This window comes from Telopea speciosissima, chromosome 4 (assembly GCF_018873765.1).
Source record: "Telopea speciosissima isolate NSW1024214 ecotype Mountain lineage chromosome 4, Tspe_v1, whole genome shotgun sequence".
In the NCBI taxonomy this organism is placed as follows: Eukaryota; Viridiplantae; Streptophyta; class Magnoliopsida; order Proteales; family Proteaceae; genus Telopea; species Telopea speciosissima.
This window is the reverse complement of record NC_057919.1, coordinates 68,782,455-68,807,561: the sequence shown is the minus strand read 5'-3', so window position 1 is coordinate 68,807,561 and position 25,107 is coordinate 68,782,455. Positions and strand designations below refer to the sequence as shown.

Genomic DNA, 25,107 nt, shown 5'->3' with positions numbered 1-25,107 from the left:
TGGAAGGTTTTTTTTTCTTTTTCTTTATTTATGAGTTTGCAGGTGATACCGACTTTGGTGCTTGTGGCACCAAGGTTATCTTCGGCTATGAAGCTCCAATCGCCGTTCAATCTTCACCAACCCTCTCCTGTTGTCGGACGATGCTCCACTCGCCAGTCCTTGCAGATCTGCTTGAAAGAAGGTTGTTGCATGGTTTTTGGTGGCCTTATTATCGTCGCTTGAAGATCCACTCATTGATCCAGTAGACCTTTGCCGATCCGGCAAGTCTGTTTGAAAGTAGGCTGTGGCAGCATATCGGTAGTTGTGAGCATTATGGTGTTGGATTTTTTGGCCCATATGGGGCCCTCTCATTTGGCACTTAATTATGTGCATGTGCTTAATATAAGCTGTGTCTACAGCATTTTATCTAGGGAAGTGGTTGTGACCCATCCCTTAGCCTGGATGATCTAGTCAATGGCATGTGAGACTGGATCAATTTCCATTCCTTGGTTTTGGATATTGTATATCCATACCTTGTGCTTATCATGTTACCTATCTGCTTGGCGTTGGGAGCACATGAATGAATAGCCCTCTTTCTACCCAAAAAAAAAAAAAAAGATATATATATATATAAAGTCTTTAAATAGGTCCCACGACCATAAGCATTTGGTAGGAGATGAAAGATTTTTTTGAAATGAGCTGATTGTCACTCCAAACCTCTTTAATCTTCAACCCAATGCAGGCTGCATGGTCAAACCTTTACGGATTGCAAAAAGGAGAGCCGTAAGATTGTCCCGTGGAGGAATATTCCTTGTATCAAAGAACTTAATCCTGCCATGTATCAAAAAAAAATATGACCATCCTGCGAGGTTTAGTCCTGAGTTATAGTATCCTGCACATATCAAAACAAGAAAATTGAGCATAGGTAATTGAAAGCTATAACCAGTAAGTGATAGAGGCCAGTAACATTCATTACATCAAGGGATGAAAAAGAGGGGGGGGGGAAGTAAGTCGTGAAACATGATCCATTTTTGAATGCTACGGAGCACCCATATGGGATCAACCACATGTGAATTATGAAGAACCCTATTTCTAACTGTCCAAATAAAATAGCAAGTGATAAGAAACACACTAAAAACCCACATAACCAATTGTTTGTCCGACCTGAGAAGAGAATAAAAAAACAAACATAGAGACTGAATATTATTAAACGTCAGAGAGTCAATTCTTAACCCCAATGGTCCTACTTCCCAGATGTGTTTAACCCAATCACAAGATATGAAAAGGTGCCATGAGGATTCAACACCATTTCCACACAGAGCACAAGAGGAGTCAATCTGGATCCATTCGATAGAGTAACTCTGGTAGGAATTCCTACATTTAGCAAACGCCAGAAGAAAAGCTTAAATCTTGGGTGAATTTGAAGTTTCCAAAAAAACTTCCACCAATGTAGATTTACAGAAGACAAATTACTAGATTTAGAGGTAAAATAATGAGCAGCCAATTTAGTAGTGAGGATTCCATTTTTGGCATTTAAACACCACCATTTATCCTCAGAATCAGAGACTAGCAAAGACTGAATACGAGAAGACAACACTCGAGGTAAGCACCCATCAAGCAGAACAGAATTCCAACTGTTTCCATTTAAGAAGGAACTAACAATCTGTGTTTTATCAGAAGATTTAATCAGAGAGGTATGAGAGGTCGAGAGGTTACCTTGTATGGCAGGGACCCATTTATCAAACCAAAAGAAAGTGGATTTACCATTGCCAATCTTTTTAATCACCAGGTTTTCCAGGTGAGGAATTATCTGAGAGATGCTATTCCAAGTCCATGAGCCTTTTCTGACTCTAGTGATGAAGTTTTTTTTTGTTGAAGAAAAATGATGAATTGCAAACCAATGATTGATGCAAAGGGAGTCGACTTTTATCTTCTTATAATTTTCCATGTCATTGCTTAGAAGATCGTTCCCATCATAAAAATTAATTTGAAAGGATGCTGCCAACATTCATTAATTTTTTATTTTTTTTAGGTGTATGAGATATAGTTTTTTTTGTGGTAGAAACAAAATCTATTGAAAGAAACGGATTACACTCTTGGTCTCTGAAATATAATCAATAGAGACACAGGGATTAGAGTTGGGCCAAACTATCCTATCCATTAGGGATAGGGCCCTCCTAGCAAGGGAATCTGCAACAATGTTGACATCCCTTGAAAAAAAAACGAAAAGAAACAGCGTAAAGATAGGAGACCAAGTGTTTAATATTGGTGATTATTGATCGAATAATTAGCGGCACTTCCTTAGAGACTTCACATAAGCAGCTGATATCGGTCTAGTTTTTTCCGTTTCGGTGTGGCTTTTAGGGAAACCAAAACCGAACCAATAAGGACTTTCGATTTCGGCTCGGTTTCGGTTTTGGTGCGGTTTGGTTTCGTGTCGATTTCGGTTTATGATAACGGGTTGATAGCGGTTTGAATTAGATTCGGTACCAGGTTTTTTTAAGCAAGTTGGGTTCAGTTTGTGCCTATTTTCTTCTCTTTCTCTTTTCAACTACATAAAATATTTCATTAGCCCCACAGTTAAAAAGGAGAACAATGGAAGAAGCATTGTTACAAATCAATTTTCCTATTTCATAACCTCATACTCATTGATTTGTAACAATTTCCCTTAAAACCATAAATTTGCTCACTAATACTGAAATCAATTCATTTATTCACAACCTTATACTCATTATTTTTTTTTATTGGTTTCATTCGATTCGGTTTGTTATCAGTCGGTCCGGTGCGGTCCGATTTTCAATCGGTCCCGTCATACCCCAGTCCAAAACCAATCCAATAAGGATCGGTTCAGTTAGGTCTCGGGTTTTTTCGATCGGTCTTAACGGTTCTGGCTAGGTTTTGACACCCTTAATTATACCTATGACCTCCTTATAAATGGAGTTGTCTGAGGATCAATCTCTCCATCTAGAGGAACACGACAAGGGGACCCCTTATCTCTGGCCCTATTTGTGTTATGCTCCTAGGCTCTTAACTATTTTCTTACTCAAGCAGAGACCCTAGGTCTCATTCGGGGTATAAAGATTCGTAACTGATCTTCTCCATTAACCCATTTGCTATTTATTGATGATAGCTTGTGTTGGAATTGTGTGTCCATCAAACCCGAATTATTAAATTATTGAATTTAATTTTTATATTTTTATATTTTATTTGGGCTTATAAGAATGTTCCATAGGTCTTTTACCTAAAATTGGTCTGAGCTGGGAACGGGACTGGACATCCTGTTTATATGGTTTTCATATTGCATGTCATGAAAAATGGTGATTTCGGTGTATGAATGTGGGTACATGTCAAGAACGTGTATAGATGAGAATCTGGTACGTATATCTTATGTATTGCTACTGGTTATGTGTGTGTGATATACTTATCCGCCACTCGATGGCCCTTGGACCTGAGAGATTCCATTTGTTGCAATGTGGCATTACGAATTTTGGTAAGCCAATGGTTGATGTCCAATTGGACTATAAACTAGTACACTAGATTCGTGATCCTGCATTGTAAGCAAAGAGGTTTCTCAACATGAAATCCACTGCCCGTTTACAGGGAAAATTTAGGAGAGAGAAAGTCAGTGATTGATCGGACAGAAATCTGGATCCAGTGTTTATTCGAAATGTTTTATAAATTTATTTTCAATAAAAATTATTATATATAATATATTAAGAATTGATTTCGAAGTTTTTGGCCGTCCGATCACAATCACATATTCTTTCGATCAACATACATGATGAATTGGGGATTAGTAACATTAAAGTACATACCCTGTAATTCATTATGAGATATTAGGAAAGTGGAAGAGCTTATGTGTAATAAAAGAGTTTATTGGACACATGGCATTATATGGGAGAACAAATTATTTATGGTTAAATATCTTTTTATATTATGGAAAGAGATATTGTGAGAATATCTCATGGACCATAATTTGGAAAGATTATATCCCTTTTGAGATTCTATGTCTTCACTTTAGTAGCAAATTGGAGTTGCAAAAATTAGAAGATTCACAAAACACCAAAATAGAATATTGAGCTAAAGCCAAGATGGAAGGGGATTGCTTGAGATCCAAGGATCTCCAAAACTATAAAAGAGGGAGAAGGAGGAGCCTCCCATGATTTTGGTAGTGCTCTCTCCCCCTCCCACGATTTTTCTCTCTCCCCTCTTTTGTAGTGGTGTGTGTGAAACTTGAGTTAGAGAATTCAAGAGGCTTTGATGTTTTTTATGTTCGTCTAAAAGGTTGCAAGGATTGATTAAGCTTTAAAGTGTTGAACAATTTTTCAATCTTCAAGTTTGCACAAGTTGGAAGACCTATTATCTATAGGAGGAGTTACACTTGCGATTCTCAGGTAACCATGATTTTATTTTGAAATTGTTTCATCCTTACTCTTGATCATGAGCTACAAGTATTGACCTGATCCAAATTTCGCTGCGCATCAGGTTCATTCCCAACAGCTTGTTATTCTCCGAAGTGTCTCTATCTGAAGTTCACATCTTAAAAGCTTGCCTTAACCTCTATTGCCTAGCAAGTGGTCAACAGGTAAATCATCAGAAGTCCTCTATCACTTCCAGCAACAATACCAATTTGAAATTTAAGAGGTGGTTCTTCATAATTTAAAAAATACCCTACAAAGATGATCCCAATAAGCACCTTGGTCTACCAGTGGAATTCGGTTTGTCCAAGACTCATCTTTTTCAAGAGATTTCGAAGAAAACAAGCAAGAGACTACAAAGTTGGAAACAACAATTACTCTCACATGCTGGAAAAGAAGTCCTCTTGAAATCTGTTGCTATGGCTATGAATACTTATGCACCCTCACATTTCAAGCTCCCTGCATCACACCACTCAAAGTTAAGGAAAGTTTATTCTCACTTTTATTGGGGTCAAAGGGAAGACTAACAAAATCAGATGGATTTCTTGGAATCACCTCTGTAGATTCAGAGACCATGGTGGCTTGGGGTTTCGAGATCCAACTATTCAGAACTTAGCCTTGCTCGGTAAGCTTACTTGGAGGCTTCAAAAATTCCCTTTATCAAACTAGGCAGTCTTTATGAAGCAATGTATGTTCCAAATATGGACTTCTTACATGCCTCTTTGGGTTCAAATCCATCGTGGGCTTGGCGTAGTGTGATGGAAGGAAGGAAGGACTACTAGAGGCCAGGTATGCACAGTGGGCAATGGAAAGAGCATCAACATATGGAATGACCAATGGATCCCTTCCAACCCCAATCTCAAGCTCCAATATACTATAACTGTACCATCTCAGTATTCGTGGGTTGCTGATCTCATAGACCTAGAATTCTCGGACTTGGAAAACAGATGTTTTGGAGTCCCTTTTTCATCCGGCAGATAGAGAAGCAATTATGAAAATAAGGTTGGGTTTATTCCCTTGCCCACATACCCAGGTATGGAGAGCTGCTAGCAATGGAATCTATTCGTCTAAATCTGCTTATCATTTACTTTGCAATCAGAAGGACTATAAGGACTGAGAGAGAGATTTTACCTCAGTGTCTACTTCACATATATTCACCCTGTAAGGAATATGGAAGAAGATATGGATATGCCTTACTATTTCTAAGATCCGGCCTTTCTTGTGGAGAGCGTGTGTGAATGGCCTAGCCACAACAAAGGCTTTAATAAAGAGGCGAGTCCTAATCGATCCCTCTTGCCAGAGATGTGAAGCCCTTAATGAGTCAATGGATCATATCCTTCTTGATTTTACTTTCGCAAGGGCCACTTGGTTTGTTTCCTCCTTATCCCTTACTCTCCTCAACTGCCCAAATCTTTAGCAGTTCATTCAACACTAGGAGAGTTTCTCCAAGATAAGTAAGCAAGCTGCTAGAGAAACAATTTTCCAAATATCCTTTATTTGTTGGAAATTATGGTGAGTTTGGAATAACCTTTTGTTTAGTGGCTCTAGTCTCTCTCTGGAAGAGGTGATCAAGTTAGCTAGCCTTCAAGCTTGAGAATTCTATTCAGCAGTTGCAGGGAACATGAAAACAACCTTAGACAAGTTAGCATCTTCATCTTCACCACCTATATAGTCCCCCCTGCACCACCTTTTTTTAAATTGAATATTGATGCGGCACTACAAGGAAATACAGGGGGTATTGGATATATCATTTGCAACTCCCAGCAAGAGTGCATTGGTGCGGTTTCGAAGGCCTCATGCTTCAGTACAACCCTCCAAGGAAAGGCTATGGCAGTTCACGATGGGCTTCTTTTTTTGCATTTCAGAGGGAGTTGATAACATTCAAGTGGAAACCGACTGCAAGGAATTGGCATCTCTACCATCGACTAATTCTCCCCCCCCCCCCCCTTTATAGATTGTCAATAACATTCATGATATCCAGTTTCTTGTTCCTCATTTCCTTGAATGTACATTCCTCCACACTCCCAAGGAACAATGTGGCTGACTAGCTCACTGGCTAGGAAGGCCTTGCTTGTAGCGTGTGAGACAAATTGGCCGCTTTTCCACTCTTTGATCTGTGATCTTTGTAATGCAGACTCCTTGCGTTGGACATGCTTTTATAAATAAGTTTATGTTCTACCAAAAAAAAAACAGCAAAAATACAAAGATATTACTGAGTATGAAAACTATTATTCACCTTAAAAAAAGAGTTCATTTTTGGAGTCTAAATCCTCTTCCAATTTGGGAAGGGCCACAGCACCACTTATCTCTTCACGCGACACTTGTCCAATTTAGGGGTTTATCAAATCTTTTTATTTTTATTTATTTCATTTTTTATATTTCTTCCCCCTGTACACGCTGAACACGAAACGTGTCCAGATTCCAGAGGACTTACAGGTAAGACGCTTTACCTCTCTCTTCCCCTCTCCTTCCTCCGTGTTCATCGCCTCCTCCAGTCTCTGCAAATCGAAAGTCGGAGAAGATTGAAGTCGCCGCTGCAACTGCCGTACTTGGTACGGGAAAACTCTCGTATCTCCACTTTCTGGAATCCACTTGTTTTCTGTACGTGCTTTAAATCCCCGAGCAGCAACTACTCCGTTCTTAAAATCTCTAGATCCATTATTCTTCCATTAATGTCGTCTCTTTTATGGGCTTACCTGTCGTTCTCCCTTTTCAGCAAATAGGTTAAACTAAACGATTCGAAGAAAAACACGGCAGATTTTCTCTCTCTTCTAGAGACGCTTTCGTGAGAGTACACCTCTCTCTGTAGTTCTGCATCTTCTCCTTCAAAGTTGCGAATACTACTATATAAGGTAATCGATTTTTAACCTTAAATCGTGTTGGTCTGTTGCTTCGAAGCTGCAGGTAGTGTTCTCTATGGATTCCTCAATTTCCTTGTGATGCTGTGATCTTGATTCGTTTGATTGGTACAAAACTCAGGTCTGCTTTTGGTACAAATGCCCTTATAATGTAATCAATGTAAAGCACTCAAGTGAGAACCTGCAAAAGGAAGCAATTCGACTCAATTTGGGATTCAATTCTAATTCAAAACATTGGTCAGAACTACTGAGAAGAAGTTTTTGTTCCAATCTTCATTATTAGGTGACCTTTTATTTCTTTATTTTTCCTTAATTTCCTTTCTTAAATATATTTATATCTCAATGTAAGTTACGTATGGCCGGTGTTGTGTTGTTATTTTCTTTGTTGTTTCCATAAGGAATTCATCCCAAAAGCTAGGCAGGCTTGGGCAGGTGAATGAACTTCCCAAAGAGCATAATATTTAAAATATCGTACTTCCTTGTTGGGATCAAAGTGCCATGTAGAGAATAGGCTTAGTCACTCGTTAATTTGACTGTTGCATTAGCCTTTTTAATCATGGAATCGTACCTAAGCTTGGCCACTTGATGGGCTGGGGAATCCTTTCTTTGTTATGAGTTGGAAACCCTCTCTTGCTACTCTATAATAGTTAAGATGTAACAGAGAGAAAAATGTCTTTATCGTTTCTCGAAAGAGAGAAAATTTTCATTGAAATGCATTTTCTTAAGAGTGATAACCTCATTCTTATTAAAAAAAAAAAAGGGCGTATCCAGTGCACGAGGCTCCGGCCACTACGGGGACTAGGGATGGTCATAATGTACGCAGCCTTAACACTACTTTCACAGAGAGGCTGTTTCCAGACTTGAATCCATGACCACTTGGTCACAATGGTGCAACCTTACCGTTCCACCAAGGCCTGCCCTTTGATAATCTCATTTTTATGTCAAAGAATATTTTATTTAAATTGTTAATACATCTTCTATTCTTTTAAATTCATCCACTCTTATATATTAGTGCCTTGCATCATTTACAGAGTATTGGATTTTGCTATGGAAACTAGTCGTGAAAGTAGGTCAGAGATGAGCAATGAAGAGGAAACAAATATCAAAGAAAGTATTGAACAAATTGCGAAAGAAAGGATGGATGATATAAATGATGCACTTGTTTCAGAAGAAGCTCAAGATTTAGAATATGAGATTCCATCAGTCGGCAAGAAGTTTGACAATGACGAACAAGCTTATGATTTTTATAATTCATATGCACGAACACATGGTTTTAGCATCCGAAGAGGCCGATCAGGAAAAACACAAAAAGGTGTTGTATGGCGAAGAATATTTGAATGCTCAAAAGAAGGTTATCGAAAAGTGGATAAAAGGACTCTCAATTTGAGAAAAAGTCGTCCGGATAAAAGAACTGGTTGTAAAGCAAGAATGGTGGTAAAGCGTATGAAGGATGGGACATGGTCGGTTACAGAAATTGCATATGAGCACAATCATCCTCTTGCTAAGGTTGGCATTATAAATGACAATGATGGTTGCGTTATTCAAGAGAAGGCAAGCACAAGTTCTCGTTACAGTGATATGTGCCACCAAAGTGTTAGCCTTGCAACACAGGCTGCCAATAGTGAGAAGGCTACCTTATTTGTGAAAACCTTATTGAGAGAAGGACAGAAAAAGGTGGAAGAAATTTTAAAAGAAGAATCAGGACTACAACCTAAAACAAGTGCCTTAGTCCATGGTGATCCAATGTCCCAACAAGTAAGCGGAATTCAAGCAAAAAATGATGATGGACCAGGTAGCAGAATAGTAAGCATTGTGGAGAAGAAAAGGAAAAGTGATTCTCAAAGCTCAAATAACACTCAAGCTAAAAAAGGTAAACTAGGTAGGTATACTGTAATCTGAATTTTTAAAGTTCCATTGTATTTATTTTAATGATGACAAAAGAAAGTATAAGTTTATTATTTGTTGATCACAGGACAAAATAGCCAAAGTTTGGAAGGAAGTAAACAAGCATCTACCCAAGCACAAAGTCAATTGAATTTGATGTCATGCCCATTACCTCGTAGTGGTCCTATACAATTTCAGCATTCCTTTTCACCTCTTGCTTCCCACCATATCACTAGTTCTCAAGAAATGTCCAAGGTAAGACCTATTATAATTACTAATGCATGAATTTTTATTGACATTAAGTCAAGACTTTTTTTTCTAAGAATTAATAAATTCTGGTTCTTTCTTTATATTTGATAGGAACCGTTAAATATACCTCCTACTGACGCACAGTTGCTACCATTGGTTAATAGCAATAACGTTCAAGTTTTCCATGTAAGTGGTGCCATGGCTCACTAATACTTGAATAATACTTTTGTATATTGGAAAAATAAAAAATGTGTTATATTTCTCTTTAATATGTTTCCAAAATTTTATAGGGTTCAATGAACTTCCTTTTACAATTGATGCGCTATCAAGCACCATTCCCTAGCTGTGCTGGTTTTCAATTTTGACAGGTTTATTTTGGCATGCTCTCCACTACAAGAAAAGGGAATATTAGTGGCAATTATTGCATGCTTTTAGAGCCATTTTATTTCATATTAGAGGCGGTAGTAACAAAATGCTTCAGAAGGTCATCATTCGTACATGTTTTCTAGCATTAACAATGTAAATGCCCGTAATGGTAATTTTTTAGATTCAGTAAATTTAAGTAATGCTTCAAAACCACAAAACAAAATGTTTCAAACTCCCTACCTAGCACGATTTCTTTTTTTTTTGGGTAGGATACCTGGCACAATTTCATTCCTCTACCATACCTGCTTCCTCTCACCTTTCTCCGCCCAGATTCCTCTACTATTCCCGCGTGAAATTAGATCCTCCTTTTCCAACCCAACATGATTCCTCCATCTTCCTACGAAATTCGTCCATTATCTCCTCTCAGTTTCATCTCTCTTATCTCAATCCTCGCTTTTCAAACCTAAAATCCCATCTGATTTACTTAAAGACAGTTCTCTCAATCGCTTCTTGGAGTATTCTTGGTCTTATAACCGATTGAAATTTTCTGTGGAACTAGGTGAGTATATCAATCTCTTTCTTCTTTCATGGATGAATCCTGCAAATCGTGTTTCTCTAAACTCTCAATTCGATTGAAGGTTTGGTTCTTAATCTGATTCCAAGTTCTTTGGATTTCTGCAATTTTTTTCTTCCCGAATGCACTTGATATACGGCCATTTACTGAAACAGTGAAACATGGTTTTCTTTTTTTGGTTTACTTCTGATTGGTCACCCTTTTATATGAAAGAATTAAATTCTGGGACTCTTTGCTTGAATTTTCTGAAATCTCAATTGAAATTTTAAGCTATAGTGTGCCTGTAAATAAAGATGGGTAGAAGGAAGGCATGGAATTGTTTGGAAAATGTTTATGCATCTAACCAATGTATTTTTCAAACATTGGTATTCTGCTCAGAATTTAGATGCTTTGGGGTTTCTATTGACCTGAAAACATGTTACATTTGAATTTATATGCGAGATGTTGAATAGTTCAGGGACCTGAGAAATCAACGAACTGAAATGGTTTTGGACAGAACGTGAGCTTGGCCCAATTGATTGGTCTTGTAATGTTCAGAATTTAAGTTTGATAGGTTAGATGCCATGTTAACCCTAAGAAGTATCTAACCTCATTTTTATCCATTATTAGACACCATAAGGGTACAACTTGATCGACCAATCTGGACAGAACAGGGCTTAGATGAAATCTTTAGAAAAATTTTAAATTGACAGAGTCCCCATTTCTTGTTGAGCATGTGTTGCTTTGAGGCATGTGACGATTTGAATTCTGTAATGCTAGGACATTTTGTTAACTTCCATGTCAAGGGCTGTTTAGTTCTTGAGAAAAATGTAATTGCTGAATTCATGTCTGAAACATACTCTCAATGTTGTTATGACAAAATATTAACTTGTTGATATTCATTGTTGCTATTTTTGGACAGTATCTTCTTACTGGAAGTGACTTATGACTATATACTTGTAGCTGTGCTGACTTACAAAACTTTAAATTATTTGTTAAGGGTTTTCTGGTTCTAGAGAAAATTTGATGTTGAATATATGCCTTAAACATGTCGAAGGTTGTTAAGAACAGATTTAACTTACCGATTATTGATATGCCATTTTATCGATATGGATGCTATCCATTTTAATTATATTTGAGCCTTTCCTTTTTCATGTAATTCTTCTTACCGGTGGAGACTTACAACCATGTGCTTGTAGTTGTGCTGTGTTACTTCAGTGTGCTTCAAGCATTAGACACAATCATGCATCATATGTTTTGCACCGGGAGAAACAGAATAATTTCCTGCAGATTTATTGTTACGTGCAAAATAAGAAACCCTAAAACACCCCCCCGGCGGAAAAAAGCTTCATAAAAGTTCTCAATCTTTTAGGGTGACATTTGTGGTCGATGAGTAATCTTCCCCGAGAGATTCTGTTTTGGATTTTGTACTTCAGATTTCAAAGTAATGTAGTCCTAGATAGGTAGGAGACCTACTAGGAGCCAAACAACAGGATCAATTGCAAAAGGGGTTGCTGGTTCGAATGGACAACACTAGGATTTAGGTTAATTCTAGGGTTTAGGATGGGAATTTGGGAATGGGTCTTATATGGCTTTAATATGCAGGTCTAGGGGGTTATTATGGGATAAAAATAATTGGATTTGGGATGGTTTTAAACTTCTGCAATTCTGGACAGAATTGAGTTGCAAGTTTTGGGTTTTAATGGAGTGGAGGAATGGAGTGGATATAGTGGGAGTTATGAGCTGGGCTTAGGATCGAGTGTAGGGAGAAGTGTGGGGGTTGTATGCTCGACGTTTGGTTTGAAATTGGTGGACAAATCTGAAGTTATGAGGGAATCCTAGTTAAGGTAGGAGTTGCAGGTTTAATGGAGGTTAGGGTTTGATGGATGGAGGGGAAGGATATATGTAGGAAACTAAAATTACTTACTGATTTGATTTCCTTCAAAGGCAGCAGCAGCAACTTGAAGAAGCTTGTGATTGAAGAAGAAGAAGAAGAACCTTCCGGTACTGGACAGACGCAAGGAGTCGCAGGAGTCCACCCACCCTATCCACCTTGAGATCCACAAGGATATACACTCACAAAGAGCAGCAGCAATGGCAGCAACCATAAAGCTAATTTTTATTAATCAAATTCGTATCTAATGTTGGCCTCCCTTACAAACTTATATAGAAGACTAAAAAATAGACTTAGACACTAAAAATGAATGGCCTAACCTATTAGGTAACTTAAACTGACTAGGAAACTAGAATATTAAAGGAAATAGACTCAAAACATGGCTGGATTATAGAGTCCTAATCTAGCCCAACTTACATCACATGACCAATTAAGTTGTCACATGACCACTTAACCAAGTCACATGATCACTTAAATTGAACCAATTGGATGCAACCAATTTACCGATTCAATTAAAAAACATAAAAATAAACTAAGTATTGGGCTAATCCCGTATGCAACTGTAGAAACAGATTTGAATTAGGTTAATGCTTGGATGATTAGTTCATCCCAAGCACATTGTATTTATAACTATAATGAAATAGTAAAAATAATTACATAAGCAATGTGGGAAGCACATTGTATTTATAACTATAATGAAATAGTAAAAATAATTACATAAGCAATGTGGGATTAAACCACATAAGAAACTAACAAATAATAAAAAAAAAAAGTCCAGAATACCCCCACGGTATTCTGACCCAATATAACTAATACTCCCCCTCAAGTTGGAGCATATATATCATGCATGCCCAACTTGACTAAGATAGGATGAAACAGCTTGCTACTCAATCCCTTAGTGAACACATCAGCTAGCTGATCAGAAGACTTCACAAAGGGAACACAAATGAGGCCAGCTTCAAGCTTCTCCTTGATGAAATGTCGGTCAACCTCCACATGTTTCGTGCGATCATGCTGGACAGGGTTATGAGCAATACTAATAGCCGGAAGATGGACAGCAACACCAATATCCTGCAATAACCCTCTAAGCCATAGAAGTTCACAAATTCCTTGTGCCATTGCGCGGAATTCGGCTTCAGACTAGACCTTGCCACAACATTCTGCTTTTTGCTCCGCCGTGACAAGGTTTCCACCACAAAGGAACAAGAGCTGAGATAGATTTCTGTCAGGAGAACCAGCCCAATCGGCATCGTATAGGATTCAACCTTCAAGTGATCATTGGCGAGATAGAAGAATTCCCTTTCCTGGAGCAGACTTCAAGTACCTCAAAATACGACGGACCGCATCCATATGAGAGGAATATGGATCGTGCATGAACTGACTCACCAAACTCACAGCAATTGCAATGTCAGGGCGTGTGTGGGAAAGGTAGATTAGTTTGCCTACTAACCGCTGATAGGCACCCTTATCAACCGGCTCACCCTCTTTCTCCCTAAGTTTCGTAGTAGCTTCCATAGGAGTATCTGAAGGATGACAGCCAAGTAGCCCTGTCTCAGTCAATAGATCAAGGACATATTTTCTTTGAGAAAGAAAGATGCCTTTTGAAGATTGAACAACTTCTATCCCTAGAAAATATTTTAGGGGACCAAGATCTTTGACCTCAAACTAACGGCTAAGAAGAATTTTCAAATCCCTGATTGCAGCATCATCATTACCAGTGATCAAAATATCATCCACATAGACTACGAGAAGAGTAACCTTGTCACCAAGTCATCTGATAAACAAAGTGTGATCAGCATTGCTCTGCGTGTAACCTGCTGAAATCATAGCCTTATGAAATCTGCCAAACCAGGCCCTGGGTGACTGCTTCAAGCCATAAAGGGCACACTTCAATTTACACACCTTGCCCTTAGTCCTGTCATCAGAGAAACCAGGTGGAATGTCCATATATACTTCCTCCTCAAGCTCCCCATGGAGAAAGGCATTTTTGACATCTAACTGCTGAAGACTCCACCCAAGATTTGCAGCACAAGATAATAACACCCTGACAGTGTTGAGCTTTGTCACTGGTGCAAAGGTCTCCTGATAGTCAACTCCATAAGTCTGAGTAAACCCCTTTGCAACCAAACGTGCCCTGTACCTGTCCACCGAACCATCCGCCTTTTGTTTAACTACGAAGACCCATCTACAGCCCACTGGTTTTTTCCCTGGAGGAAGAGCCACAAGATCCCGCGCATTATTTTTGTGTAGTGCTCTCATTTCTTCCAACATTGCTGTCTTCCACTTTCCATCTGTAGATGCTTCCTGCCAATTTCTAGGAACCGAAACAGAGGAAAGAGTAGATACAAATGCACGAAAAGAGGGAGAAAGAGAGTTATACGAAACAAAATGAGATATGGGATGTAAAGTGCAAGTCCTAGTACCTTTGCGAAGTGCAATAGGTAGGTCGGAAGGATTACCAGGAGATGTAGGATCTATGTCTGGAGCCGGCAATTGGATGGGTACTAGTGCTATAGTAGGATGCAACTGCCCTTTTGTGGATCTTCCCCTTGTATAGGTGATCGTGTTGGAGTTGTCAATTCTCTTCTGAAATTCACCAATAGTTCTCTGGACCGGAGTCTGTTCCCCCTGAGTAGGAATATTAACAACACTATTTTCTATAGTCTCCCCCTGTAAAGGATTCCCATTAGGTGAGGGAGAAACAGCCAGAGGTTGTTGGGAGGTCTCCAAAGTAGGATGGGCAGCATCCAAGGGTGGATGGGAAGCATCCAAAAAGGGCTGGACAGTAGTCGTGGGTGGTAAAGAGTGCTGGGCAGCCAGAGGCTCCTCAGGTAGAGGAATCTCGAAAGCCACATCTTCACCAGCACTCTCCCCCTGAAGAGGTGGCGAAAAATAATAAGAAAGGGACTCATGGAAAACAACATCCATGCTAACCATGGTACGGCGGGAAGGGGGATGGTAACATTAATATCCTTTCTGGGTTGGAGAATAACCCAAGAAAATACAACGGAGTCCTCGAGGTTCAAGTTTGCTGGGAGATTTAGGGTCTTGAGCATAACACACACAACCAAACACCTTGGGAGGCACAATAAATGAGGAATTACCAATTAAAACATCAGAGGGGCTACGGGAGTAAAGAACCCGAGATGGCAGCCTATTGATGAGATAGGCTGCCGTGATAACCGCATCCCCCCAATATTGAGACGGGATATTCCTCGCAAACATTAAGGCTCTGGCCATTTCTAACAAGTGGCGGTTTTTCCTTTCTGCCACACCATTCTGGGCAGGGGTATCAACACAACTAGTCTGATGAATGATGCCATGGTCAGCCAAATATGTTTGAAATTGTGATTCTTTATACTCTGTTCCATTATCACTTCTCAATATTTTGAGAGTAGCCTGGAACTGAGTTTGGACCATTTTATGAAAGTGTTGAAAGCATGAAAAAACTTGATTTTTGGTGTGCAAGAGATAAACCCATGTGTTCCTAGAATGACAATCAATGAAAGATACAAACCACCGATGGCCAGAAATAGAGGGTTTCCGATTAGGGCCCCAAACATCAGAATGCACTAATTCAAAACAAGAAGAACTTTTATTTGAAATAGGATAATTTGAACGTGTCTGTTTGGCCAGAACACACGCCTCACAAAAAAAGTCATCCTTAGTATGTAGGGTGACCAAACTAGGAAATAAATGTGCTAAAATTCCTAAAGGGGGGTGACCTAACCGAGAGTGCCACTGGTAGAGTTCAGAAGAGACCATGGAGTTCTGGTGCAGTGGAGAAGGTAATGGTGGTGGAGAGAAGCGACCATCATCAAGCAGGTACAGCCCACCGTGCACTTTACCCAATCCAATCGTCTTCCCAGAGGCCAGATCCTGAAACACACAATGAGAAGGAAAGAAAGTAACTTTGCAGTTAAGATCACGAGTAATACTACTAATGGAAAGAAGGTTAGTAGTAAAATTAGGAATGTGCAAAACAGAAGTTAAGGGAAGGGAGGAGGTGCAGTTGATGATTCCCTTTCCAGAGATAGATGAAAAAGAACCATCAGCTACCTTGACCTTGTCCTTCCCAGAAGTAGGAGAGTATCGATGAAACAAACTAGAGGAACCGGTCATATGATCTGTAGCCCTAGAATCTATGATCCAAGGATGGGAGGCTACAGAAGCACAATGACCGCCAAAAGGAATACCTGACCGGGCAAAGTGTGAACCTGAATGAGCGAAAGAATTGGTAGTAGCTGATGTAGTAGAGGCAGCAGCAGCGGAAGACCTCAGCATACGTCGGAATGCCTGTAGCTCATCCTGGGATAGACCAGGGTCAGTAGTAGGGTCTGTAGTAATAGTCTCAGTCTGATGGGCCTTGGGCTTTGTCTTGGTCTTGGTCTTGGCAGCCCGTTTTGCTTCAAAGTCAGCTGGTTTCCCATGAAGTTTCCAGCACCTCTCCTTGGTGTGATATGGTTTGTGACAGTGCTCACAAACAACAGTCCCTGTAGTAGAATCACCAAGAGAAGCAATGCCAATAGGTGTAGGAGTAATGGGGGCAGCAGCCTTGAGAGCAGATCTGTCAGTAATAGGAGGATGTAACATGGCAGCCCTACGATTCTCCTCAGAAGAAACCAATGCATAAGATTGTTCGAGTATGGGAAAAGGTATATGGCCCAACACTTGAACACGAATGGGATCATACTCCATATTCAAACTAGCTAAAAAATCGTAGACTCTGATCTTGTCCACATGTTTCTTATAAGAGGCAATATCAGCAACTGTAGAGGGGTGAAAATCAGAGTAATGATCCAATTGTTGCCACAGGCTGCGGAGAGAAGCATAGTAGTCCGAAACAGAAAGGTCTCCCTGAGTAGTGTGAAGGACCTTCTTTCGAATTTCATAAACTTGGGCATCATTGCCAAGCTATCCGTAGGTCTCCTTGCAAGCAGCCCAAATCTGGTCGGCAGTGTCCAGAAGAAGAAAATTATGCTGTAAGGCTGAAGTCATAGAGCCTATGAGGTAGGACATGAGAACACCATTATTGGCCAGCCACTTAGTCTGATCAGGGCCATTATCACTAGGCTTAACAATAGTGCCATCAATATGGTCAGTGAGGCCACGGCCAGCAATGGCAAAGGAGGCTGATCTAGACCACAGAAGGTAATTTGAGCCATCCAATTTGATGGGGTTAGGTGGAAAGCTGTGATAATCTGTCTTGTGATTGCCATCATGAACAGAAGTAGCAGTGAGAGTTGGTAGAGTCACCCATACCGGCAGCAGAGAAGGCCAAACAATCTTCAAGTAAAGTCCCAAACAAATAGAACCAGCAGCCAAAGAGAACCTTGATCGATTATGGTTTTTAGGGTTTTGAACAAAACCCTAAAGTGATGGAATCGATGGATGAGCCTAAGCTGCAATAAATAATATCAAAGTGGCTGAAAGACTGAGGTAGAGAAGTCCTTAAGACGAGAAACACATCTGCAGAAAAATTCAGATCCAAAAAACAGGTGCAGCAGCCCAATATCGATAGAGTTAGGGTTAAAAAAAACCCTGTAATGATGAGATCGATCTGAAGGTCTTCACACACCAAAAACAGATCTGTAGAAGCTGATATAGCTGTTGAAGGAGCCCTTATAAGTGAAGAAAAAACCTGCAACAAAATCAGCAACAGTGGGCAGCAATAACCCTAAGATCGATGGATGTCAGGTGAAAAAACCCTGATAATGGAGGAATCGATCTTAAGGAAGTCTTCAATCTTGAGGAATAATTTCTGAACCAATAAAACAACAATTCTGCAGCAGCTTCTGGTCTTCAAAGAGAGGAGAGGAGCCCTTGTAGCTGATGTAGAAGCAATCTCCAAGAAGGAACTGAAGAACCAATATCGCAGCAGTGTTGATTGGAGTCTATCGGACAGAATTACAAGTCATAAATGAGGTAATGGGGGCAGCAACTGGATCGCATGATTACCTCATCAGTGCTGCCCTATATGGGAATGAAGAACAAGGGAGAAGAAGGAGAGAACTAGAAGAGAAGAAGATCGAGAGAGAGAAGAAGAACAAAAATCGAGAAAAATTGGTGTCCCTAGTTCGAAATCTGCTCTGATACCATGTAGAAACAGATTTGAATTAGGTTAATGCTTGGATGATTAGTTCATCCCAAGCACATTGTATTTATAACTATAATGAAATAGTAAAAATAATTACATAAGCAATGTGGGATTAAACCACATAAGAAACTAACAAATAATAAAGGAAAAAAGTCCAGAATACCCCCACGGTATTCTGGCCCAATATAACTAACAGCAACCTATATACCCATATTTTAGGCTCATAAAAGTGGCCTATTACATTTGAAACCCATGGGATCAAAGGCCCAACATGTATGTAACCCAACCCTAAACTTATTCCCAGTGAAACAAGCCCTATTTGGTGATGAATCTGCATCACAAAGTTTGGTTTTACACTCCCTCAATTGTCAGTCAATCCTTTCTGGATTGGCTACTTGTTTTGTGCCCATGCCACATCAAACCTAGATCCATTATGTATTGGACTTCTCCATTTGTAATGTCTTTGCTGAAGTTTTCCAAAGTTTCTTTAGGAACCCAATGCTCATGAGAGAGGGTTTTTTCTCTTGGTTTGGTGAGTGGCTGGTACTGTATTAGGGGGTCGGGATCTGAATGTGCCAGTGAAGGTACCACCTTGCATCTTGAATTCCAGAAAATATCAGATTTATGTGCTTTAGAATAACATCATCTAGTTGTCTAATACCAGAAATTAGTAGTTTAGAAATGAAAAGGGTGGTGATTTGCAATCCTTTTATTCTGACATCTCCGTTTCTTCTAACCTAAAAAGGAGCCTTCTACTGCTGCCTTGTTTATTTTTTATTTATCATGGCCAAGTGACCTGCAATTTTTGGATTTGAGTGCTTGGCTCGTCATGCTTATCACTTGTTGAACTAGAGTTTCTTCTTTTTTCTGTCGATGGATTTCATTCCTGTGGATCCTGGGTTCTGGAGAGAGAAGCCTCTCCTCTACTACAAGGATATCATGAATTGAGACCTGTTGGTGCATATGAGAATATCATTTCCTATATGACTTAAGTGACACAACAAAAGTTTTTTCTATTCTTTTATTAACCGATTTATATATCGGATTCCACTCGCCCCATGGTTGGGAACTAATGATTGGCTCTGTGTTCAAAGATTTTGGATTTGCTCATAAAGACCAAATCCAATGCAACGGTAAGGTTGCTCTATTGCAACACAACGGTAAGATGATGACTTCAGGATTTTGCTGCTCAGCATGAACAGTAATGGGACTGAATTTTCTTCTGTAATTTACACTTTTTTAAACAGATGAATGTTGGCCTGGCTTAAGTTGGGGTCATTAATAGAACTAAGATTTCTGCTGTTATATATTCCCCTCACCCACCCGAAAAGAAAGAGTTTATTTTTTAGTTGTTGAGGATTTCGTTTTAGAGTGCAAGCCTAATCTCATTTTTGAGATGGGTAATCTATACGTAGGCATTTAACAAGCATTTTTGTGGGGGTGGAGTTAATAAAATTGAGGCTGAGTGTATTGATTTGGAGTAAGAGTTGTGTGCTAATTTTTTATTTGATCAATGCAAGGAGAATCCGTAAGGTTAGGCACCATCAAGGGTGGAGTTGTTCTTGATGACACATAAGAAGACTGGAGAGGCTGTAGATGATGCTTCAAAAGAAGCAATAGTAGTTTTTTAATTACCTTCGTACTTGGAACATAATTTTGGGTCTAATAACAAATGAATTTTGCATACTAAATGGGTTGGGTCTATAAATGTTTGAGTATATTACATGGACCTCCCCTGTACTTTGGTCCAATTACAAGCAACCCCCCGTGTTTTGAACAATAACATGGATCTCCCCTCTACTATGGTGGGGCTTACAAGTAACCTCCAGTCCGTTAAGTTGAAACCGTTAGTTGAAGCAAAACATTCATAAATGGCGATATTACCCTTCATTAATGTATTTTTACCCTTTAACCCGTACATTACAAAACCCAAACCCATCTCCTCAACCTTCCATCGTTCCAACCTAATCTTCCATCTCATCTCTTTCTTCTTCGGCGACTTGCATATATCAGCCTGTCATCTTCGGCAATCTGCGGGGAGTAATCTCTCCACTCTGGCGTATACATTTCAAAACCCAGTCTCTCCCCTTAAAAGAAGATTTTCTTTCACACCATGGGAGTAAGGTTCGAGCGTTGCCCTATTCATAAGCACCTCTACCACAACATTTTCATGGGCGATCACACGATCTCCTTTATTTCGTACAACTTCCAAATTCTCAGATCTAAATCATTCTCGGCTGTGTATTCTGCAACCGTCGCGAACCCAGAATCCAATTGTCACTGCAAGAAAAAAGCGAAGACAGATTGGGTGGGAAAGAGCTGTAAAAAATCAAACTATAAGTTTTTTTTTGGGGTAGAAATCAAACTATAAGGTTCACATACATACAAAGAAGGAAAGAGGTTCAGGAAAAAAAAAAGAAGGAAAAATCAGAAATCAAAACCACCAGAATCGTCATAACCACCATCATAGGCAGCGTCAGAAACAATATCTCCTATCAAAAGCCCACCAAGCTCTCCTCCCGGCAACTCAGCTCCCAAACTTATTCTTCTTTGGCGGTTGCTGCTGCTGCATCGGAGGGTACCTGTAACCTGGCACGGGTGGAAAACCATACACTGGTGGAGGCCATGGCTGCTGGTAAACCCCCTGCGGTGGATACCCATACCCTGCCACCGGCTGTGGCGGATATGGATCCGCTCCTTGTGATGGTGGAGGATAACCGGATGCCTTCGGCGGAGGATACCCACCACTAGACCTAGGTGGTGGGTACGCCATACTCGTCCCTGCGGCCGCCGGGTAGGCGGTGACAGGTTCATCTTCCTTCGATACGGTCGGTGCCGGGGCTGTAAGTTTATCGCCAAACTTGTATGAGAAATTCAATTGGCCTTTAGGCTTACCAGAAGATGTCCTGACCTAATAGCTGATGAATTGTAGAGCCTTTAGAGAAGAAAAACCCTTCAACTCCTCTCCCTCCTTTCCTTGCTGCATTGGGGCTGGATTGCAAGAGGGTTGAAATGGGTTTTTAAGGTTTTTAATTGAGGGATCTGGTTTTCTGTATTGCGACCTCAAATGGGTTGTCATGGTTTTCTTGTCTTCGAGATCTACCCCATCTAGGTTTTATAGATGTCTTGAGCATTTTGACGTTTTACAGGGTTCTGTTTCTTGGGTTGGGGAATACTTAGTTGGAGTTTAATAATGGTGGAACCAGCAACAGGGGGTGGGGGTGGGGGCAGGGATGGGAGGTGGGACCGGCAGCAGGGGTGGGGCCGGAGTTGCAGGAAAGGGGTTGCAGAAGGAGGAAGAAAAAGAAAAAGAAGAAAGAAGGGCAAAGTTATCTTTTACATTTCAAAACTAACACCTCACTAACACCGTCTGCCTTCAGGGGTGTGGATGTAATTGTTCAAAACACTGGGGGTTGCTTGTAATTGGACCAAAGTACAGGGGAGGTCCATGTAATTTACTCTAAATGTTTTATTTCATTTATTACTTCTTTTTGATACTTCTTTGCATGAGACCTGCTTATACTTGAAGGGTAATTGTTCCTTCAGAAGCACTTTGCTAGATCCTACTATATTATTTTCTTATACTTGTTTTACAATTAATTGCAGGCAAAATTTACAGCCAAGCTGAGCCAGCTGCCTGAACAGTCACAAAATGGCAAAGCAGCTAATGATGATATATCAACTGAGGTAATGGGAAAGGATATCCATGACCGGGTGCACAAGTATGGAGTTGGTGTTAGCCCAGGAGACCTTGAGCAGGAGACGATAAGACGTGCGCAAGCCTTGCGCGAGAATCAGGATTTCCGGTCTCAGGTGGCAGCTTGGGAGGAAGAGAAAAAGAAGAATGAAGAAAAGGACAAGAAGTATGAAGAAATGCACAAGAAAAATGCGGTTGATATCGCCAGTCTGCAGTCACAAGTAGCAATGCTCCAGCAACTCTTACTTGGGAACCGACAAGGCAATAATGTTTTGCAAGGCTCAAATTTGGATAATGATGAGGTATCCTTATGTATATTGAATTTTATTAATACGTGATTAATAGTTGACGAAATTCTTTATATCTGACATCCTGAATCACGTGAATCTACAGGCACAACACTAGATGAAGACCTTCTTCTTGGGCGAGCCATTGAATTATCAGTTGCATTTTTAGGGATGACAATAGAATTTTTCCTTTCGATAAAATGAACATATGAGAGTTTAGTGGATTCAAATGTAACTTTTATCCAATATCCTAGTATGAAACCATGTTTTGAACAATGACCTTCTTTTGACTTACATCATCTACTTTCTTGGTATTTTCATTATAAGTTGCTTTAAATTTACAAACTATCTCCACTTTACCCTGTAAATCAGTACCTAAAGTTGAACACTCTTCAGTTATGGTAAGTTACCCAGCAATGATGATTCCTCTGATCCTTATCTGTGAGTTTTGAAATTCATTTCTTTCTCATGCTAACATCAAGTCTTACATGCAGATGACATTGAAAGGGCTTGCCCATTGCCACAAGAACTGGGTTCTGCACAGGTATGCTCCTCCACCTGGAATTTCGAGTCAAGGTGCTTAACAAAATTTTCTTTCTTAAAGCAGGGAAAATATCTTTCTGGTAAAGAACTAATCCCCTTGTTTGGAAAGGAAAAATTGAAGGGGCCAACCAAAACCACCAAGGAACTGCCAAAACACTTATTTAGTTGTTAAGCAGTTTCCTATATCCAGTGAATGATGTGTGGTTACAAATTTACAATGAAGCTGTAAATAAAGCTAACGAAGGAGCCTATCTAGTTAATTAACATGAAGACAGGAACAAAAGTATGAGATCCTAGGTAAGTAACATGAAGACAGGAGTCTATCTACCAAAACACAGTCTTGATGTCGATTCTCCTTGATGCAGCCCCCCATGGCTGACAAGAAAGAATCAAGTCCCCTGACTTTGGAAAACTATGCAGATATTGGACTGGTTTGAAATGATAGCCCACCTTGTGCCAAGTTTTTCGGTGATTTCACTTCTGTGCTTACTGTCAAATTAATGATTTACTGTTAAACCTCAATTCTACGGTTGTGGTTGGAGCTTAAAGTTAAACTTGAGAGTAGTTGTTAATATTCAGAGGTGAAATATCTGCATTCAGGGATCTACATATCCTTTTGCTTCTGAATGCTTGAATGAATCAATTATCATACAATTTGTGGTGGTTTTTATTCGGATTATTTGTTCATAATTGTTTTTCTCGTTTTTGTTTGTAATCAAGTATATGGTACACAGAGTGGTTATGATGTACCAATTTTTAGATCGGATATGGATGAAAATTTTAAGGGGGCAGGGTTTACAATCTCCTCAGGAGGTATGGATGTGCTGCTCAAATTAATGATAATGTATGTGTTATGATCATAGGTAGATGGGTTATTGTGTTGGGTTTGTCTGTTAGGGGTAGATGGATAATTTGCTAGAATTTGGATATATAATGTAAAACAAGAGGTTGTAAAGAGGAATGAAGAAATATCAATTCTCTCTCCCGTCTATCTTCTTCTTCCCTGTTTCTAGGAGGTCGCTGCCCTCAAAGTGAGCATTTCCTATTCCTCTTCCCCTTCTGCAACCTTAACTGCCCTTTCTGTAACGATAATCGTTACATATCTTGTGGAAAGTACTATTTTATCTCCATGTTTTCGTGTGGTTTGGCATATGCGGTTTTTTTTTTTTTTTGAGTAAATTACTAGTACCTCCCCTTGAACTAGTAGAAAACTCACGTAATCCCCACGTTTTGAAAAAATTACAACCGCACCTGGTTTGAGTAATTCATCCCATATGTTTGAAACTGCATTTATTTACCATTGAAGACCTGCAACACCATAGCTCTAAGGTAAGAATCTACCTCTTCTCTATGTTCTTTCCTTATCTGTTTGAACAACCTTGAACTGCAAGAGGCAACTGCTTCTTCTCCTTCTCTTCTTCTCCATACGCATGAATCCAGAGTTATCACCAACACTGTGTCGCAGTTCATGTACTGAAGAATGCTGCAGAAGGTCACCAAATACGTCATTGAAATCCACCACATCGGAGTTTCTGGACGGGGTATTTGGTAAAGAACTGTGGTTCCCGACTGATGTCTAAGGACTACCGTGCCCTAATCCCACCAGAATATGATCTCTATAAGAGAATCTCTCCATATTAATCAACAAAATAGTCACCTTGACCAGAAGAAGTAATCTGAGAAACAAAAATGTTGCAATCAAATTGCATCAAATGATCTAAACATTGTGGAAATGTCATTAACTAAACCATAAACAAACAAGCACATCTAATCGATGGGGAATTTTGAAAATTAATAATGGTGGGAAATGAAGTTCACTCTATACACTTGAATTTCTTTGAGAATGGATTATCTGCACGTACCAATAGGTGAACGTACATCTCAGAGCCAATCACAATTTAATTTTGTTTTAAAAAAAACCCTTCTTTTATTATAAATGGTAAAAATAGGACAAGTAGTTGGCTCTCACATGTACGTTCACCTGTTGGTACGTGCAGAAGAACTCATTTCTTCTTAATTATGTTTCGCCTGTCAGTTCTGAGATTTGGATTCAGTACCATTACTTCGAAGCGGTTCTTAAAACCATTATTATTTTTTAATCTTTACACCAAAAATTAAAAACTAATAATCATTTTGAGGACCAATTTGGATTAATAGCTGTTCAAAATTAATTAGCATTTCCATACCAATTGAAAATTTAGCCGAGCTCTCTCATGCCTTGACCTTTGCCTCCAACTCCAAGAGAGAGAGCATAAAACAAGTTGGACATGTCAAATTCTTGT

The 25,107-nt window shown here is 39.6% G+C and overlaps 1 protein-coding gene, 1 long non-coding RNA gene and 1 pseudogene across 2 annotated transcripts; 1 reads left to right on the top strand and 2 right to left on the bottom strand.

The window, feature by feature from the left end:
- Nucleotides 1-1,053: 1,053 nt before the first annotated feature.
- LOC122657300 lies at nt 1,054-24,642 on the bottom strand. Its single transcript, XR_006332288.1, has 3 exons — nt 24,396-24,642; nt 17,015-17,017; nt 1,054-1,065 (listed from the first exon to the last, which is right to left on the bottom strand). It is a non-coding gene; the product is annotated as an uncharacterized LOC122657300 (long non-coding RNA).
- On the top strand, nt 7,142-22,580 carry LOC122657298. The gene is made up of 6 exons (XM_043851953.1): nt 7,142-7,301; nt 8,287-9,125; nt 9,228-9,394; nt 9,500-9,574; nt 21,905-22,297; nt 22,389-22,580. Exons 2-6 carry the CDS (start codon nt 8,303-8,305, stop codon nt 22,398-22,400), a joined length of 1,470 nt encoding a protein of 489 aa, XP_043707888.1. The 5' UTR covers nt 7,142-7,301; nt 8,287-8,302; the 3' UTR covers nt 22,401-22,580.
- On the bottom strand, nt 20,664-21,230 carry LOC122657299 (annotated as a pseudogene).
- Nucleotides 24,643-25,107: the final 465 nt, after the last annotated feature.

Excerpts from the sequence above, each read along its gene's own strand:
- LOC122657298 (XM_043851953.1), top strand. The coding sequence starts at position 8,303 with ATGGAAACTAGTCGTGAAAGTAGGTCAGAGATGAGCAATGAAGAGGAA. Across the intron at positions 9,395-9,499 it reads GTTCTCAAGAAATGTCCAAG|GAACCGTTAAATATACCTCC; the intron begins GTAAGACCTATT and ends TATATTTGATAG. Across the intron at positions 9,575-21,904 it reads ATAACGTTCAAGTTTTCCAT|GCAAAATTTACAGCCAAGCT; the intron begins GTAAGTGGTGCC and ends AATTAATTGCAG.